This window comes from Euprymna scolopes, chromosome 28, assembly GCF_053919585.1.
Source record: "Euprymna scolopes isolate OS-2025 chromosome 28, ASM5391958v1, whole genome shotgun sequence".
Taxonomy (NCBI): domain Eukaryota; kingdom Metazoa; phylum Mollusca; class Cephalopoda; order Sepiida; family Sepiolidae; genus Euprymna; species Euprymna scolopes.
Genome location: NC_136509.1, coordinates 13,845,622 through 13,867,548, shown reverse-complemented (window position 1 = coordinate 13,867,548; position 21,927 = coordinate 13,845,622). Strand labels below are relative to the sequence as shown.

Sequence of the window (21,927 nt, the reverse complement as noted above, 5' to 3'; positions counted from 1 at the left end):
AAAAATAGGCCCTGGATTATGAATGATCCCCTTAATATGTGCATGACTTTAAGGGCAAGACCCATATAGCCTACTACACAATTCAGGTCATTACCTTTCCAACGAGACTTCATTTGTTAAATTCTGATCAATAGTCACTGAGATTTGGAACTTACAAAATTGTCAAAAAAGGCGGTCTATCTATCTATCTATATATATATGGATATATCTATACTGGTAGCCAAATTTGCCTACATTTGTATATATAGTGTCCTGCAAGCCAGCTTCAGTTTTGCGGTTGTCTCTCCTGTGGCCTTGCTAAGCCACTAATATATATATATATATATATATATATATATATATATATATATATATATATATATATATATATATATAGTGGAAATGGTAATTAATAAAAACTGAAGAACAAATAGAGCAAATATGCGTTTTATTTTTTTTCTGTAAAAAGTCTGAGGAAGCTACAGACGGCCAAAAAAACGGCCGAGTAGCTGAAACAATAATATAACTTAACAGAAAGATACGGTAATAAAAAATAAAAACGTATATATATATATATATATATATATATATATATATATATATATATATATATATACTAGCATGGCCGCCCGGCGTTGCCCGGGTGTTTGGATGTGTATGTTGAACAAAAAAAAAAAAAAAAGTGGTAGTAGGAAGGCAGGCTTGAACCTATACCACAAAGGAGGAAAAGAACGGGTAAAACCTAACGTTTATGCTGTTACGACCACCGCCAAACCGGAAGCGACATTTTTTAAAATTAAAGCTAGACAATCTAAAGGAGAGGGTAACTTTAAAAAAATATCGGTGAAAGAAGTTACCCCCCCCCTGTAAAAAAGTGCCTAGTTGAAGGGGAAGATATTAATGTTTTTAGCCAATTTTTCGATATTTATCGTATGAAAGATCGAACTTTAAAATGATACTGATCTTGGTAAAATCCGTCGCCTCTATTGAAAGTTTAAGGCAGACATGCAAACAGGCATACATACATACATACATTTATATATTGGTAACTATAAAGTTTCGACCGAAACTGATGAAAAAGTTTGCCCTATCTCTGAATACCCTTTTATGTAAAATTTCAATTATCTGAGTAATTTGGAAGAGACCGCAGAGGTCACATTTTTTTAACTTTGACCCATATTATGACCCCTTAACCTTTATTGTTTTGGGCTCAAATCAAGTTATTAAGTGAGATCCATGTCCAAGGAATCTATATCTAAAATTTCAAGTGCGTAGACTCAAAATTATCAGAGAAGTTTCATAGAGTTCTCAAAGGTCAAATCGTTGAACTTTGACCCCTTAATCGCAAAATTTCTGACCAAAAAACCAATCACATCGATTTTCCCAAATCTCATTAACCTGTATATCAAATTTCGAGTCGGTAGACTTAAAATTGACAGAGTTATTGAGTAGGGAAATGTACACAGACACACAGATACACAGACACTTTCACTTTTTTATATATATATTTCTGTGGAAATATATTTCATTTCCTTATAATATATACCAATCCTCATTTAAGAAGCTCAATGTAATTACAGAGCAATATAGTGAATAAATGACAAAAGACTATATTCTAATTGCTATTGCTATTTCTTCTGATGAGTTAAGGGCAAAATAGATTCACTAATTGATATAATAATTAAGTGATTGATTTTGCGCTACAAAACAGATATTGTCAAGAATTGTAAAAGTCAACTGACTTAAAGAAATAAATTATAAGATGGTCAACATCATGAACTTTGGAATATAGTCTTTTGTAATTTATTCACTCTGACTGACGTTAAAAAATAAAATCTATATAATTATAAAACTCAAATGACCTTGTAACGGGTGTTGTAACCCAACATCCGGTTTACGACTTCAGGTTGCGCATGCGTACATAAACAAATGATCAATGCGACAATAAAACGTATTGTTTTACTGTGTACATTTTCAGCGTCCCAATTTTTTTTTTTTTTTTGCATTCTAATCATCCAAATAATTGTTAATACTTTCTGCATTTTTCTTTTACATCCTTCATTTCCGTATTACGTTTAAGTTATTATAACGCAATTTTTTTACAAATGAATCTACTTTAACCCTTGACAATCATTAGAACATTTTACAATAGCGATTTACCCACCACCTTCATTTTTTTAAATTTATTCTCCATTTTTTTAATACACCTTTCTTAAAAAACATTCATACATTTTCTTCTACACTACCAACATAAATAAATAACCCCGAAAATATGTTTTTTTTTAAATTTCCAAATAAATAAACAACATGACAATAAAACGTATTGTTTTATTGTGTACGTTTTCAGCGTCCCAATTGTTTTTTGTTTTGTTTTTTTCGCGTTTAAACTAAAAGATGTATCAAAATTTGAGTTTAACTTTAAGTATTATGGTATCTGTTCAGTGCATATTTACCTATAAGTATGGCAAACCACTTATAATTCAATGGCTGTAAATTAAAAAAATTAAAAAAACAATTATAAACAGAACGATTCATAGAAATCTATCTATATTCTTTTTTTAATTTTAATATACTTTCATAGAAATGTTTCTGTTAAGTCAAAAAAAAAACTATTTTCTTTACGTCACAAGTGTCACGCTCATACATGAATTCCATAACGGATCACGGGTAGTCTAGTAAATGATTAAAATTCAACAGCATTTCTCGCGGTTAACGGTAGCCGAATGGATATAGTTCTTGCTAATGAAGCCAGAGGTGGCTTCTGTGGTCGGGTTCGAATCTATCGACTGATGTTAATCGGGACACCCTGCAGTCCTGCACTGAAGATTCCCGAAAGTATGAAACAATAGTGTAGGTATTTAATAATTATTACAGTATATATATATATATATATATATATATATATATATATATATATATATATATATATATATATATATATATATATATATATATATATTGTGAAACTGATTTTTAATTTTAATTATAAATTATCAATCATTTTACTGATTTTTTTTTATTAAAATAGCTCTAGGATATCTACGCCTATCGAGCTTATTATATATCTACATTACAACGAGCAATGTTTTCTTTTAATTGTATTAATGCATTTACTAATACATTAAAATAAACTCTGCTCTTTAGACTTGTTCTAATCCCCTTAAAATTATATATATATATATATATATATATATATATATATATATATATATATATATATATATATATATATATATATATATATATATATATATATATATATAAATTGTTTTTCTTATGATTTGTGAAACAGAATAGTTGTTGAAAGCAAATGAATGGTAATTAGCTTAAAGTCTGGAGACAACAAAACAAGTGGGGAATGAACGTAAAAATAGACGTAAATTTCAATTGGCTGATTTATCTTTCAAGGTGGACAATAGAATGAGAGCAATTGTAAAAATCGGATTCTGTGTTATTTTTTTGTTGTTTTCTTTTGTTTTATGTTTTGTTTGACAAAAGACAAATTCAAGTAAAAATGGCAAACATGAAAAATGACTCAACTATAGAAGTATATTTTTTTTACTATTTTATTCAGAATAATGTATTACTTGAAATAATTGAAACGAAACTAACCGATAAGAAACTGAAGACGAAACTTGCCCCCCCTCTCTCTCTTTATCCATCTATAAAAAAATGAACACAAACAAACAAACAAACAAACAAACAAACAAACAAAAAACTAATATTGGGTTTGTTTTACAATCCAAAAAGGCGCGGAAAAGTTGTCAAAAAAGAAAAACAAAAAACAAAACTATAACTAATAAATGTTATCAAACGCACGATAAGTTACTTTTCTACCTGATTGAAGAAGGTTTTAACGTTTTTATTTATTATAAAATGTTTATTCAATTCGAAAAACAAATAGTGTTGAACACTACGTGAGAACAAGAAAAATGGCTGCGATGTCTAACGCGAGCCACAGTTTTACCCCCCCCCGCGTCTTGTATGTAACACGATGTAACTGTAATTTAATATTATCATCCTAACTTTTTTTTACCATTTAAAAGAAGAAGCTTCAAATAAACTTATTAAAAAAAAATTTTTACAGCATACAAAACATAATGAAAATGCGAGACAAAAACCGTGTTTACATTATCGACGCTTTAAAACAAGGTTCCTACGTAGTAACGTTTTTTAAACTGTTGACACACCCATGTTTAAAAAATCTAGCAAAAATCAAATAATAGTCATATTTTCTGAAATTTTCGATATTTATTCATTATTAAATAAACTTACATAATAAAAGTAGGTTTGTGTGAGCCTTTTCTAGTCTCGCGCAAAAACACGCGTTCACATCTCAAGCCACTTTTCTTGTCATACACATACGCGCACACAAAAATATGCGCACACGTACACACACGTACATATATTCACGTTCACGTACATACACTCACATTCATGTGCATACACACACACGCTAACGTACACACATATACGCACACATGTACGTACACATGGACAACGTCACTTCCCCTTTGAAGGAAATCCACACATGCGCAAAAGACCACCGGAAACACCTATAAAAGCAAGAGAGCTGACCTGTTTCTCCCTTTTTTCGAGTCGGCTTCCGACCTGAGAGGTCGACGAACCAACCGGCCCTTTTCGGGGTGCGCGCGCCCGCGCGCCTCATGTCACCTACGACTATGTGTGGGGGCAAGAGTCAACAGACAGTACGTACACTTTACACGCTTTCTATCTCCATGGCCTGAATTGACTTTCTCACTTTCTCTCTCTCCCTACAACAATAGACTTTCCTTCTCACCAGCTAACAGCGAGAAACGCACGCCAAACTGGATTGATTTTCTCACTCTCGCTCTCTACAACAATAGACTTTCCTTCTCACCAGCTAACAGCGAGAGACGCATGCCAAACTGAATTGACTTTCTCTCTCTCTCTCTCTCTCTCTCTCTCTCTCTCTCTCTCTCTCTCTCTCCCTACAACAATAGACTTTCCCTCTCACCAGCTACCAGCGAGAGACGCACACCAAACTGGATTGACTTTATCTCTTTCTCTCTTTACAACTATAGACTTTCCTTCTCACCAACAGCGAGAGACGCACGCCAAACTAAACACGTGCTGTACCCTTTTCTTTCATTTGTTTCTTCACGAAATAAACTCTAGTTCATTTAATTCAATTTAACACGTTGTTCGTCTCTTTCTCAATTCAATTCATTTCTCCTATTTTGCATCACCGCAACAAATTGGTGATCCGACGTGAGATGAACACGCATTTCCTTCTATACCACAAGTTCTGCAACAGGTTTCGTTAAATATATCAGAGGAAATTTCCTCCCCCCATTTTTCATGTTACGAAAACTTTAAAGAATAAATGTAAGTCGATAAAAATTTCAACATTTTTTAAAGCTGAAAATATCAAATAATTAAAAAATAGTTACTTTATATATATATATATATATATATATATATATATATATATATATATATATATATATATACAGGGTGAACAGAAAGTGCTTGGACCAATTCAAAAGTGGTTTATTAATAGAAAATTACAAAAATATAAATTAAACATGAATGAAAATTATAAGTTAGGAAACCAAGAATAAATTCAAATTATTTATTTTCAATGTGATGTCCGTTCCTTTCGATTAGACATTCAATTCTCTGTCTGAAGTTACCAACCAAGGCACGCAGCGTTCCTGAGGTATTTTAGCCCATTCACTCAGAAGAGATGTCTTCAAAGCATCAACACTTGGATGAGCAACAGAACAGACCTTTGCCTTCAACAAAGACCACACCGAAAAATCCATGGGATTCAAATCAGGCGATGCAGGAGGCCACATCTCCTTACTCCAGAATCTTGGAAAATGACGTTGGCACCAGTCCTGAGTTTTTCTGGAGGTGTGGGATGGTGCTCCATCTTGTTGGAAGGTGAAAGGCTGATCTTTGAAGTGTTTCTTCATCTCTTCAAATGCTGGAACCAAAATATCGTTAATGTAGCGATCTGTGTTGATCTTAACCCCCCTGCTCCACGAAAATCAGAGGCGACTTCCAAGATTTGGAGATTGCAGCCCACACCATGAGGGAAGACGGCTTTTGTCGGCGGAAAACTATTCTCACGGAGTCATCAATGTCTGCTGAAGATTTTGCGTAAACTCTGTCGTTCTGATTGTTAACAGTCGCTTCAATTGTGAAGAGTTTTTCATCAGAAAAAACGATCTCTCGCTCTGCCGTGCCAGCTTTCAGTTCTCCAAGAAGAAGCTTTGCTCTTTCAAGTCTCTTGTGCTTTTGGGCAGGTGTGAGGTACTGTTTCTTCCTCATCTTGTAGGGGGACAACTGGAGATCGTTTTTTACGATGGTTCTCATCGAGGTCACGCTCACATTCATGTCTTTAGCCATTTGTCTTGCAGATCTCTTCGGGTTCCTCCTTACCCTCTCTCGGACAGCTTTAATCACCTTCTTTGTTCGAGCAGTGCGAGGTCTTCCACTCCTAGGACGGTCTTAAGATGTACCAAGTTCCTTAAATATGTTCACAACATGGTACACGGTGGATTTAGCCACTTTCAAGAGCTTAATAATCTCTGAGTTTGTCCTTCCCGCGCAATGAAGCTGAACTATGGCCTCTTGTTTGCTCATTTTTCTGAAAGTTTAAACAAAATTATTTTAATATTTTTTTTGAAAATAATTAGATCAATAGTTAGACTAAATACTTACTTTATTCGGAAAGAGAAAAAGTGATTTTAACAATATTTAATTTTAAAACTAAAAATGGTCCAAGGACTTTCTGTTCACCCTGTATATATATATATATATATATATATATATATATATATATATATATATATATATATATATATATATATATATATATATATATAAAATCCCGTCATTTTTTTTAACTTACCTTAAAGTTGTAAATACAATTGGACATGAAATCTATATTATTATGTTAAAAAAAAAAATTTTCTTAATTTTTTTTTTCTCAGTAACATAATTTTTGAATTACAACAACAAAAAAAAACAATTCTAAAAAATAATTATTTTTAAAAAGCTTTATATGATATTAAATTCAAATATTACGCGATTTGAAGTTTAAACAGCTTTTTTTATATAACAGGTTTCCAATAATAAAAAAATATATTCATATGATAGAATATATAAATTGAGATATTAAAAATTACAAAAGCAAAATCGACTAAAAAATAAATTCGTCTTGATTTGATTATTTAAAATGACAGAGGGTGATATTCAAATGTTGCGTCGTTTTTCCAAAAAAGTATGGACGCCTGTAAGCACAGCATCTTTAGATACATGTATCAACAGAACAGGTTAAAATTAATTTTATCGTCTGTATAGTTCGTTATTAAAAATCTATTTGTTTTATAAAAGGTGTCTTATATTGTTTTTTTTTTTATCCATTTTTTTTTTATTGTACATTTTATTTATCCATAAATTTCTGCATAAATGATCTTTCATAGAAATTTACCCAAACACACCAAATGATGACGTCACTACTTATTGTGTATAATAATGACGCTTTACACAACGGTTTGAAGGTACCTATTTGACAATGACATAAAAATAAAAAAAAATGGTGGTAGAAACACGCCCAATAAATGTTACCGTGACATTTATAGAGTGGTTTTTTTATTTATTATTTTTATATAAAATAATAAGTAAAAGTCTAATCAAGGCATAGAGCATATTTTGACCGGAAGTTCGAGAGGCACGTGACAAATAGCAACACGAGAATTCTAGATGTACTTCAAAGAAAAACACGAAAAAAGGAGTTAAAATGAAGTTAAAATTTGCAAGAAAAAAAAAGAAGGTTTTTAACCTATACAACTACGGTTAGTGAAGGTGTTTATCTTTTGTGAATATTTTGAAGAGTGTCTTTATCGATAAAGTATAATTATGCGAGATAAAAGCTAACCACACATGGTACGAACAGACCACAATTTGGACATTCAGATGCAAAATACTACAATCTGAACAGAAATTGAAAAATATATGAAAAACAGGAAAAAAATTTGGTAGTGCACTTATTGATCCGTGCTGAAATAATAACGTTATTATTTAAAAAGCCATTCTTAACATGGAGAGGGCGTTTTGTACCGATTCTATACTTTAACCTTACAATTGAATAAAAAAAAACGGTGCTAATTCACTTACTGATTCGCGCTATTTTTTAAATCGTATTTCCAAGTTTAATTAAAGTTTTATGATATGTTTTTTTTATTGAATTGTAAGGTTAAAGTACAGAATAGGTACAAAACACCCTCCCCTCCCCATGTTAAGAATGGCTTTTTAAATAATAACGTTATTATTTCAGCACGGATCAATAAGTGCACTAGCACCAAAAATTTATATCAGATTGACATGAAAGTTATTGCAGTTTTTAATTTTTTTGAATTCCGATGATCATATCTCGGCTCAAACAAAAATTTATTGATCGAAATAAGCACCATCAGAATCAACATACTTTTGCCAACGCAAAACAAGTATATTTATGCCAGTAACGTATAAATCTTGCGTTCTGGTGACAATGAAATCACTGAAGGCGTTTTTTATATCACTTAGATTTTTGAAGCATTTCTCACGAAGAAAGTTGTTGAGATAGTTGAAAAAGTGGTAGTCAGTAGGCGAGAGGTCTGGAGAGTATGGCGGATGAGGCAGAGTTTCATAGTCCAATTCGTTCAACTTCTGCAGGGTAAACATCCGATGGTCGACTACATTCATCATCTCTCTCGTTTCCACCACAAAAGTTTTTCAACTTGCATTCCTCTGCCTTTTCTACAAGTATTTTAGTGGTGAATGCTCTGACGAACTGCAATCACTTGTACCCCCACAACGTGAGCACCCTCAACAAACCCGACAGGCTGCTAAATCCCACCCCAACACTGTAGAGATCCCTAGATGTAAAAGATCTTTCTACTCCAATAGTTTCTTCCCCAGAACCGCTAGACTTTGGAATTCCATTCCAGGTCCCTGCTTCCCCAACAGTACTGACGTGCAGAAGTTAAAGTGTAACGTGAACCGACATCTTGCTGCCCAAATCCCTACATAGTACCCCAGTATTAGCCCCTACACCAAAGTGGCAATTTGCCTTGTTTGGGGTGAAAATGTAAAAAAAAAAAAAAAATTGTGTTGTGCATTCAGTAGTGGTTCCTGGGCCAACTGCTAACTTGATATCGTGGGCTGTTTCAGCAGCTTTTTGGCCTAGCTTGAATTGAAATAAGAAAATTGCGTGAATTTGCTTTTTTCTATCTTGTATTCAACGTTCCGAAAAGACAGCATGATTGTAATTTAAACGATTAGATACGACAAAAAAAAAAAAAAACACTCTTTAAAATGACATATAAAGTAAAGGTATTATAACGAAAACTTATTTGAAAATACATCATAGGAAATCCAAATTACAAATTTGCAAGAACTTTCTTTTCAACCGAATAATATATTAAAACAAACGAAAATAAATAAGTGACTACTGAATTCGCTTCAGTTTATTTAATTTTTTTTTTCAGCATCGTAGGTGAACTTTTTATAAGCACTGATAAAGGTCGCCTCAAGAAAATTGATATTTTGAATTTTCTGTATAACATGAGGTCGTATGCGTTTCAAGTAGGCAGAATCAGCCGAATGCAAATAGAAACTATCTTTTTAATTTATGTATATTTGTGTTTCCTACATTTGTTGATGCGATTGAATTGAATGAGCTCTAGTTCAGGACTATTGAGCTTCTTTTTTTTTTTTTTTTTTTTCATGGAAATTGCTCCAGACGAGTTACTTGATGTAAAGATCTAAAAAAAAAAAAAGTAAAAAGAAAAAAAAACAAAACTAATCAACAATACATTTTTGATGGATAGATTCTGATCCAGAAAACAGTCATGTTCTATTCCTTGATTAGACTTTTACTTATTATTTTATGTAAAAACAATAAATAAATTTGAGCAGAAATCGAAAAATAGATGTGAAATAGAAAAAAAATTTAATATATAAAAATATCAGGTTGACATGAAAGTTATTGCAGTTTTTAACTTTTAAATTCAAATGATCATATCTCGGCTCAAACAAAAAAGTTAATGATCGAAATGAGCACCATCAGAATCAACACACTTTTCTAACGCAAAACAAATGTATTTATGCCAGTCACGTGTAAATCTTTCAGGTATGGATCTAAAAAAAAAAAAAAAAAATAGTGTTGGGACGATTAATCAGAATCGGGAATCAGAAAAATTGGAAGATTTGGAGGTATCGGAATCCGTATTGGAATCGAAAAGATTGAATCGTATTTTCCGATGCCAAAACGATTCTTTTAATTGTCTTTTTTTATTTGATTTTGTTTAAAGTAAAATCTTTCATTGCTGGTAATAATGATAAAATAATATTTATTGATTTTAAAATAATAGTAAAACTAAAATCGATAGATCATCCTCCACAAGTGTATTTTGACGTTTAGGAAAATATTTGCATATTTAACATGTGTTTTTACGAAAAGCGGGGAAAATAACAATCTTATAGTTAATTAGAGATTTATAAAGAATCGGAATCGGGAATTTAGCACAGAATCGGTAATTGTATCGGAATGGGGAAAATATTGGAATCGTCCAATAATTAAAAAGGTAAAAAAAAAAACAAAACAAAAAAAAACAACTAATCAAAAATAAATGTTAGATGGATAGATTCTGAGCCAGAAAACAGTCATTCTTCCCCGTTTGTCAGAAACATCGCTTATGGAATGTGAGAACTAAAGGACAAAATAAGAGAAGCAAGAGGTGCGAGGCTGCTAAAAGTAAACCCAAGGTTCACTTACAAAATCTGTGTTGCAAAAAAAAAAAAAAAAATTGAAGAAAAATTATGATACATGAAATCTGACCAAACCCACCACATTAGTTGGAAGGTTTGACAAAAGCACATTTGCCCAGCATAGAGGTTATCCTAAGGATGAACTATTTATGTTGGTAGAGTCATGTGAAACATTCATCTGCTTGGATAAACCGTTGCAGAAGTATGAATATTTGAAATTGCAGGAAGATTGGCTGGCCAGGGAAATCTTTGAAGCATGTGATTATTCAAGACCGCCCAGAGTGGAATTTGGAGATAGTTGACTTGCTGAACCGTGAGAACCGGAAAATGAGTTTGCATAATATCAGAAAATGTCCGATCCCTAAACAAGGGAAAAGTGACGTTAAATGAATTTAAAAAAGAAAAATGAAGAGAAGTTAACATGACTAAACTAAAGCGTATGCTATACTATTTCATTAATGTGACAGACATCTCACTGCTCAACTCCCCACAGTCCCCTGTAGACATGATCCTAAATAGCAGCCCTTATGTTTTATGTGGCAATATGGCTTGTTTGCGTATGAATAAGAGTACAAACAAAACACATTAAGTCAGCGTATTTGCTGAAAGTACAACATTTGCTCAGTATAAAAGGTTATCCTAAGGATGGATTGATTATGCTCGTACAGTCATGTGGAACGTTTATCCTTCTGAATACATTGAGAGCATTGCCAAGGCTGCTGCAAAGAAGATTGGCTCCCTCTACCGTGCTAGAAAACTACTTACGCCTGAAAGTATCCTGTACCTCTATAAGGCCACCATTCGCCCATGTATGGAGTACTGTTGTCACATCTGAGCTGGTGCATCTACTGCTTGTCTCTCACTCCTGGACAGGGTTCAAAAGAGAGTCGCCAACCTGATAGGTTCTGAACTGTCATCTAGGCTACAGCCTCTGTCCCATCGACGAGATATTGCATCCCTCTGCCTGTTCTACAAATACGTTAATGGTGAATGCTCTGACTAACTGCAAACACTTGTACCTCCTCGACGTAACTACCCCCGACAAACACGACAAGCAACTAAGTCTCACCCCTTTACAGTAGAGATCCCTAGGTGTAAGAAAGCCTTTTACTCCAATAGTTTCTTCCCCAGAACTGCAGGTCTTTGGAACTCCTTTCTGGGATTCTGCTTTCCCAACTGTACTGATATGCAGAAGTTCAAGTGTAATGTGAACAAACATCTTTCTACTCATCTCCCTTCATAATGCCCCTGCAAATTATGTCCCAGATAGTAGCCTCCTGCTTCAAAGTGGCACTGTGCCTTGTTTGGGGTGAAAATTGAATAAAAAATTAAAAAAATAAAAATAAACTGTTGCAGAAGCATGGAGGTCTTAAACCGTAGGAAGATTGGCAGGCTAAGGAAAACTTGGAAGGAAGTGATTAGACAAGATTACTCAGAGCGGAATTTCGAGACAGCTGATCCTGCGCCTGATTAATTTTTTTTTTTAAAGCTTATGTGGCTTCATGTCTTGTCAGGAGCAATTTCCATAACATAAACTTGAAGCAAATTTAAAAAGAAATAATTTTTTTTGATATTCATTAAAATGAATTTTTCTCTTTCTAATTATAGACTGGCATACAAAAACTCTCCTAAAAAGTACAATGAGCAGATGTGCCATTTGAAAGGATTGCCAAATTGTACATCAACAGAAAATCTAGTTACAAAACCATAAGTGTTCACTTAAATTATGTGTACCAGATCTAATCCAGAGAATTTGAGTGAATAGGCAACAATGATATGGGTATTTGCTAAAAGTACAACAGTTGCTCAGCATAAAGGTTATCCTAAGGATGGATTGATTATGCTGGTACAGTCATGTGGAACGTTTATCCTTCTGAATAAACTGTTGCAGAAGCATGGATGTCTTAAATCGTAGGAAGATTGGCAGGCCAAGGAAAACTTGGAAGGAAGTGATTAGACAAGTGTTATAATCTGTTTCAACGGTATATAATAATAAAATAATAATAATAAAATGACAAAATACACCGAGTGGGATGCGTAACAAAAAGAAGGTTTATTAGTACTTCGCAATAATACAAATACAAAATGGCTACTTGCTTTTGAAGTTAGATAAATTTCAATGAAGGTAAAGAAAAGGGAACTTAGCGTGTGAGAGCTAAACGCTCGTCCCTGGGAAGCTTGGTTAACCGGAGTACACTTGTAGAGCGCAAGACGCGAGACTGGTAGGACGCAAGGCTGCAGGACAAGACTGCAAGACTAAAACGTAAGACTAGACTGCAAACAAGACAAGACACCCCTACCTTAAAATGGTAGCTCTTTTATATACTGTTTCGTATCCGGTTCGATACGTAGTTATGTCTCTTATAACAACAAGATTACCCAGAGCGGAATTTCAGACAGCTGATCCGCTGAACTATGAGAAGTGAAGAATAAGTTTGTATAATACCAAAAAATATCTGCCCCCCCCCCACTTAACAATGGAAAAGTGATGATAAATGAAAAGAAAATAGATTTAACAACAGCTAACAAAATTGAACATGTATATTTATATGGGATTGTAAACTAGTGGAAGCAAAATTTTTTCTCGCACTGCCCAACTGCATTCTTCACTTTTAGAAACAAATACCATTAGTGTTCACTTAAATTATGTGTATCCAGATCCAATCCATAGAATTGATTAAGCAAGATTACCCAGAGTGGGATTTGGAGACAGCTGATCTGCTGAACTATGCAAAGTGAAGAATGAGTTTGTGTAATATCAGAAAATGTTCGAATCGTAAACAAGGCAAAACTGACATTAAACGAATAGAAGAACGACAACAAAACTTAGTCTTACCATATCGAGATCGCTGATTTCATTGTTTCCAAGAGAAAGAACTTCCAACTCAGCCAGAGTATCCATGTTTTCAATCCGTGTTATCCGATTATTAAAAAGGGTTAAATCTTGCAGTTTTACAAGAGTGTCGATTCCGCTAATTTCTTCAATGTTATTAAATGACAAATCTGCAAAAAATAAAATCAAAGACGAGATTTAGATATCAGAATATTCGAAGAGTAATTGTATATGGCCCCACTTTGCGCTGGTGCATTAGGAACCAACCAATCAGAAGAGCCAATGTTCAGCTAACGAACATTATTATTAATTTTGTATCATAGCGTAACCACGTGATCGGGTACATCTTTCCTGAACATGAAGTTGCCGCTTTGTGTGTTGTTGGAGATAATGCATGGGGAGAGATGAAAAAAAAAAAGAAGAAAAGATAATAGTGAGAAACAGTTTGGACTTACATAAACATTCATTCTCACATAAATGGTTTGTTGAAGACAAACGTAAAAGAGAGACACAAAACATATGAGATGATTGGTTCTTTTGTTTTATGGCATATTAATCTTTTTCGTATTATTTAACGCTGAATCCAGTAATTTTGAAAAAAAAAAAAAAGAAAAAAAAATTTATGCTTCAAGTTGTTTATATCTTCAAATATTTATTCATGTTTTTTTTTTGTTGTTTTTTTTCGAAATGTTATCCTTATCTTCATAGTTGTTATTTCACCATGTTTCGGCTAACTCATCCTCTGGCCTTCTTCAGATGGATGAATTGGCCGAAACGTGATCAAACAACAACTATGAAGATGAGGATAACAGTCTGCAAAATAATGAATAAACAAATTATGAAACGGCATCTCAAAGAATTCAAAAACATAAAAAAATAAAAAATAAAAATAAAATTTATTCATAGTGTATATATATAGAACACCCACACACCCACACACACACATATATATATATATATAATTATCCACTGACACATGTTTTGTTGTCTACATCTCATCAAAGTGGTTGAATCTAGCGAGATTCGAAATTCGAAATTTAGATTCAGTCACTCTGATGAGTCGTAGATGGTGAAACACGTGTCAGCGGATAATTATATTTTAAAAACAATATATATATGCCACTCCCATTTAGGGGTACCAAATTTGTAAAAGGGAAAATTATTCCCAACTCGCATTTAGGTAAAAATGCACTTACGTATAAATAATTGAATTCATTCAAAAAGTATCATAAACAAAAACAAATAAATAACGTCTAAGACGTTATATATATATATATATATATATATATATATATATATATCTCAAAAAAAAAATATATATATATCTCAAAAAAAATATATATATATCTCAAAAAAAAAATATATATATATCTCAAAAAAAAAATATATATATATATATATCTCCAAAAAAAAAAATATATATCTCAAAAAAAAAAAATATATATATCTCAAAAAAAAAAATATATATATATATATATCTAAAAAAAAAATATATATATATCTCAAAAAAAATATATATATATCTCAAAAAAAAAAAAAATATATATATATATATATCTCAAAAGAAATATATATATATATCTCAAAAAAAAAAAAATATATATATATATATATATATATATATCTCAAAAAAAAAAATATATATATATCTCAAAAAAAAAAATATATATATATCTCAAAAACAAATATATATGTATATATCTCAAAAAAAAAATATATATATATCTCAAAAACAAATATATATATATATATATATATATATCTCAAAAAATATATATATATACATATATATATCTCAAAAAAAAATATATATATACATATATATATCTCAAAAAAATATATATATATACATATATATATCTCAAAAAAAAAAAAATATATATATATATATATATATCTCAAAAAAAAAAAATATATATATATATCTCAAAAAAAAAAAATATATATATATATATCTAAAAAAAAAATATATATATATATATATATATATATATATATATATCAAAACTGATTGGAATGAGTTGAAGCTTAGCAGTTTACTTGTCAACAGTTATTGCTACCTGACACGGACTTCTATTACTGTACCTAATGAAATAAATCTATTTTATATCTGTGTATTGTTTTCCACTCAATGATACACTAATAATAAAATAAAGTTGTTCTATTTCTTGACTTTTGTTATCGAAAGCGTCCATCCTGCAATGTAGAAATTTTCATTCTGATTAGCTATTTCCTTTTCTTGAACGTTCATTCATGTTTTTACAAACAATAATATGGAATTCGATTCAATCTATTATATAGACAGCAGTTGTATGTGTGTTTGTATAGCCAGCCAAAAATTAAAAAGAAAAAAAAACCCTCTACAAAACAAACATGCACAAAGTTGGTATAATATTGATCAGCATGACCCTGGATGAATTATATCTAAATTTAAACAAAAAAATTATTTATTCTTTGGTGTCAGCTGGGTCATGTTTCGTCATGGGGGGAGGGAATGTTATCTATTATATAAATCTCACCTGTTTAAATGTATGTATGCTTGTATATCTGCCTAAAACTTTCAATAAAGGCGATGGATTTTCACGAGATCAGTATCGTTTTGAAGCTCAGCCCTTCGAACGACAAATATCGAAAAATTGGCTAAAAACATTTATTCCTTCACCCTTAAGTGGGCACTTTTCTACGAGGATAGGTCACTTTTTTCAACAATATTTTTGAAAGTCATCCCCTCTTTTCGATTGACTAGCCTTAATTTAAATTTTTGCCACTTCCGGTTTGGCGATGGATGCACCGACAAAGACGTCACGTTTTTTTTTTTTCATGTTGTTTTCCTCCTTCACGGTACGGGGTCGAGCCTGTCTGCCTACAACCACTTTTTTTCTTTTCTTTTTTTTTTTGCTCAACACATACCTCCAAACACTCGGGCAACGCCGGGCACACAGGCTAGTCTATTATATAAGGAGGAGGTGAATAACTTACGTTATTAAGAGAGGGGAATGGGGTGGGAAGAGATGAAATAAGGGCGAGGGAGATGGATGTTGAGAAACAGGGAAGGGGAAGGAGGAGAGATAGACGGATTGACTGAGAGATGTACGAGGTCACTTATTCTAATACGATCTGTTCACTTCACTCTTAGGAATATAGAAATGTAATATAAAGATGTTCCTATTTACAATGTCTCCCCACAGGACAGAGTTAGACACCAGGGTCGTTTTTTAATGTGGAGAAAAGGAACAAACATTTAAAATTGTCTCAGTCGTGAAGAATTTCTCCTCCACTGACAGAGAACAAGAAATTGAAGTCCAGCATCTGCAGAGCAGATACTACACTTTGAGGTATTTATTTGCTCCCCCACTGAGCAGATTAGGCACAAGGCCGATTTTTAAAGTGAGGAGTGAAGGGGAAATGGGGACCAACTCCCCGGGGAGTAGGAGAGCTGGATAGTGACAATTGGTATGAAGGGTTGCCCCTACAGTGACCAAAGTCTGATATGTGGGGTTACCCCCACATATGGTCTTTGCTTGCAGTATCTGCCGGAACAGATACTACACTTTGATGTATTTATTTGCTCCCCCACCGAGCAAATTAGGCACAAGGCCGATTTTTAAAGTGAGGAGTGAAGGGGAAATGGGGACCAACTCCCCGGGGAGTAGGGGAGCTGGATAGTGACAATTGGTATGAAGGGTTGCCCCTACAGTGACCAAAGTCTGATATGTGGGGTTACCCCCACATATGGTCTTTGCTTGCAGTATCTGCCGGAACAGATACTACACTTTGATTTTGACCCGAAATGGTTACACATTTTATAACTTCTGTTTAATTATATGTTTTCTCATGACCCGGAGCAACACCTCATAGCCTTGGTAGTATGAAATAAGATAAACTTACCCAACCAGACAAGATGTACAAGTGACTGCAGTCCATTAATTTTTTCAATGATGTTATTATCAAGCTGAAGCTTCGTGAGACACGTGAAGCACCACAAGTTATCAATCTTTAAGATGTCTGTAAAAAAGGAATCGAGGAAAGAAAAATGAGAGAAAAGTATGAACGCATATTTTTTTTACGGCAAAATTAATGATAATTATATTCAAGTAGTTATCATATTCAGTCAAACGTCCGTTTCACATGTTGACATGTGTTGGACAGCTTTAAGAAATTGATGTCCAAACTAATTTATCTGACTAGGTTTTTATTTATCCTTCTTTCTTTCTCTCAAATCCATTTGCATCACTTCCTTCCACGTTCCCCTTAGTATCCCCCATTAACTGAATCTTCTACATTTACTACTGAGAGGAGACGGTGGCCAGATGGTTAAAAACACAGACTGACGACTTGGGTGTTCCAAGTTCGAATTCATTTTGTTCCACAAAAGTCACTTTTACTTAGGATGTTAGCAATCTCCATGTGGTCTCTCCCATAACTACTTGATGTCTTTCTAGAGATAATTCTGACAAGAAAAAAATCGAGGGAGCCGATACCTACTATAGAATATTCGGATTCATACGATATGATGATGATGATGATGATGATGATAACCCGAATTCTCATCCATTCTTTCAACATGGCCATACCATCGAAAATATACGTCATATTATACAGCATATATGCAAAGATATTCGCCATAACTACGTTGAAACACTGGTTTTCATCTGAGCAACATTGAACTTAGTCAGTACCAGATAGATGACCATTTGAGAATACTAGGTGCTGTATGTAGGAGTACATTGGCACCTCCTTGTAAGAACTGCATAAGCCTAACACTGTCATCTTCCCTGACTGCAATATGCATGCAACTGGAGACCACTTGTTAATTAATCCCTAGAAACTTTCAGAAGAAGCTATTTCAACCCACCTAGGGTGAATTCTGCTTTATATTATCAAAGTCCAATCTTTTGCACATATCTTCCTATACTGTCCAGATTTAATCTTCCTCTGAGGTCATCAGATCTAAGCCTATCTTTAAGTCTCACATTACGCATCCATTGTATCATTCTCTTAACTTAAAGATGGGATAGAGAGACTGTTGTATTGTCTTCTGTATCATAGTCATCACATGTCAACATTTGTGACCCACACATTGTATGCAGACATTCGCAAGGAAACAAAGACATGAAAGAATTCGGCTCACTTTTTTTTTATTGAAACAGACATTTATTTACAGGTACTTCCAGAATATTGCCTTATCTCTTGTTCAAAAGTCTTTCCGTGCTCCAGATAGTTGCAAGGAAACAAAGACAAGGAAAGAATTTGACTTTTCATACTCCAATATACTTAACAAGACTCTGCCATTTAGGACACATCTTTTTCCGTTGCTTTTGGAGTACATGTGTAACATGTCTATCTCTTATTTAATTATTGGAATTTAAATTTTTTTAGATGAATAATTTGTATATTTTATTCAGCATTCCCATCCGATCGCGGTTAACAACCTGAAGGAAGCCAGAGGAATAGTTGGCCAAAACGTCATGAAACAACAACAATAAAGATGAGAATAATGTCCACAAATAAATAAATAAAATGTCTATCTTTCTTTCCGCTTTGGGCCATGTTTTCCTTTTTAATAATCTTTTTCTTTCGTTCTTCTTTGCTGTAACGTCACCTCGCACACGACTCGAGCATTTGCATACGTTGGCTGTTGTACAGCTGCTGCTGCAGCTATACTCCCGTCCACACTCGATCGATTTCAATGTTGTTATTATTCTCGGGGGGTCTACGTGTGATGATGATGTTGAAAATCTTTTCTTGGGTAGCTAATACATTCGTGGAGAAGAAGATGATAACTGGCTGCCCATCACTATATTGGCCTCTGTGACCATTGTGCATGATCTGCATTCATCCGGGATGCTGTGTGTTCTATGGAAGAAGCCTGTTCATCCTGGGTAAATGTCGCCTCAAGTCAAGTCAAGAAACATGAACCTCAAACTACTTAGTAAGAAAACCACAATTCCTTAAAAATCAAACGGGGACTAACAACGACCTCAGCAACCTGATGACAAATTACAATTAACAAAGTAACACACACAAGGACCTGAACATGCGTGTTACTCCAACAGACACTTCTAGCAAACAGTGGCCTTCAGGACAAGATCAAAGTGGGGAGGCATTGTAAATAGGAAAGTTGAATGCAATATCGATTATGTTTCTATTTAATGTGGCTATTTCCATTGCCAATGTGAAGAGTTTTGGCTGGCGCTTGGCAGCACCAGTTATCCTATATACATATGTGTTCAAATACAAGATGTACAGCCTAATTTGACGTTTGACTGAAAGAAAACGAAATAGACAATCAAAGCAAAAGCTGTATATGCAGAGACCCAACAATTTATTTAGCAACACTTAAAGTTACATACAACAGGGTGGAACTATAAATTTGTCGCCCTAAAGAAAATAACAGTACAGCTTTATTTTGAAACTTTTATTGAAAAAAATCAGTTCAGGTATCTTGATTATGTAGTAGAGCTGACATCTATTCAATGTAGCCACCTTCAGCCTCAATCATCACCTTGACATGGGTCCGGGACTAGGAGCATGTCTTTTCCACAAGCACTGGCAAGAGCTCAGTGAATACTCGGCAGAGGGCAGTGATCACTCTGGCTTTGGTGTTGTGGGAGGTTATGTTGGTGATGTTCACGATGTATGACGAAATGAAGTAGTCCAGCGGGTTCAGATCAAGCGAAGAGGGAGACCAGTGAGATGAGGGTACAAAGTTCTAGAACTTCTTTTGAAGTCAAGCCTGGCTGTGTTGCCACACCTGGAGTCTGCCAGCAGTCACCTGATTGCACCAGGGGATCACGACATTCTTCAGCACATCCAGGTACACTTTGGTGTTGACTTTTAAGCTGACTTTGAAGATGTGGGGTGGCATGATGTGGCCCTCACTTGAAACCATACCAAAGACCATAACTGCGTCTACAAACTTTGTTGAGCTGTGCCCTCAAGCGTTGAACCGTCCCAATTTTTATTTTGAGGGTGCTGGCAATGGTCTTGCTGTCATAACTTGGATCAGTAGAGAGCATAAGTTGTACAGCAGTGCATCTCCGATCTCGCTCGTTGAACGCTGTGTCACTTTCAGACATGATAGAAGGCTTTTACTGCTCTTGGGATTTGTACACAATTGGTCAACTAGTAAAAAACAAAAAAGAAAACCGGTTTTTATTGAACAGAAATGGAAACATGTCATCTTTTCTAGGGCAAAAAATTTTTATTGTTCCACTCTGTACATTATTTTTCAATGTAACTGCTGCCAGAGGAGATGTCTATTTCAAGGAAGGCATGAAATGAGTTACACACTTTGGCAATCATGTCTGTTTCTGATGCTTAACAATAGTTCATGTATTTTATGTTATGGTAAGATGTCAAAGACTTAATGCCTTGCCATTGAATTTGGCTAACATTAAACTGACAAACAGGAATGAATGAATATAACATACACAGTAGACACAACCATCTGTGACAATGATTCAAAGGCCAACCACGCCAACCATGTCTTTGAGTCTCTCTCTTCTGACCATAAGCAGATGGTACAATGGGGCAAAAGGTGGCTGGTCAATTTTAACAGATCCAAAACTAAGCTTCTACCTTTTCACCATAAAACACTTTGATCCTCATTTAACCCTAATTGATATGAATGCCTCTCATCTCAAAGAAGCTTCCTGCTTTGACAAGCTTCTGGGTCTGACCTTTCCTTCCTGGCGGCCTAAGATGGAAGACCTTCATCAAATCTGTTGCCTATGTTGCTGGAAAAATGGTTGCATCGTTTTACCGCTCTAGAAGGTACCTCGCTCCCAGCGAAAGCATTTATCTGTATAAGAGTCAGATACATCCTAAAATGGATTATTGTTGCCATATCTGGACAGGAGCTGCTCAGACGCATTCTTATTCTGCTTTGACAAAGCTCAAAACTGGCTTCAAAACCTAGTAAATGTGCCATTTTCTCGTCCCTGCAACCTCTTTCCCACAGAAAAAAAAACAAAAAAAAACGTTGTGAGCCTGTCTCTGTTCTATCGTTATTTTCATGGCAAATGCTCATCTGAGCTTCAATCCATGGTTCCCTCTTGCCAAACTTTCACAAAAATACTCATTTTCTACAACCACTATCAACAATTGCCCCCACTCTTTATCTGTGCCTAAATCTAAATGCAAATTCCATGAACAAAGCTTATTTCCTAGAACTGCCTACATATGGAACTTTGTTCCACTAGCTTGCCTTCAAGCTGACTACAACATGGTCGTCTTCAAGTCTAATATAAACAAGTCCTTATTGAACTGTCTCTTTAAATAATTAAATTATACCCAATTTCCATCAC

At 33.9% G+C, this 21,927-nt stretch overlaps 1 protein-coding gene across 1 annotated transcript in view; it reads right to left on the bottom strand.

The window, feature by feature from the left end:
- Positions 1 to 21,927, bottom strand: part of LOC145249478 (dynein regulatory complex subunit 3-like) — a 112,383-nt gene that overhangs the window by 79,793 nt on the left and 10,663 nt on the right. Inside the window, exons 3-4 of the mRNA XM_080111071.1 lie at positions 17,507 to 17,623; positions 13,622 to 13,788 (exon numbers count right to left, since the gene is read on the bottom strand). Of these exons, the coding sequence (XP_079967197.1) occupies positions 13,622 to 13,788; positions 17,507 to 17,623 (284 nt within the window). The remainder of the gene's footprint in view (positions 1 to 13,621; positions 13,789 to 17,506; positions 17,624 to 21,927) is intronic.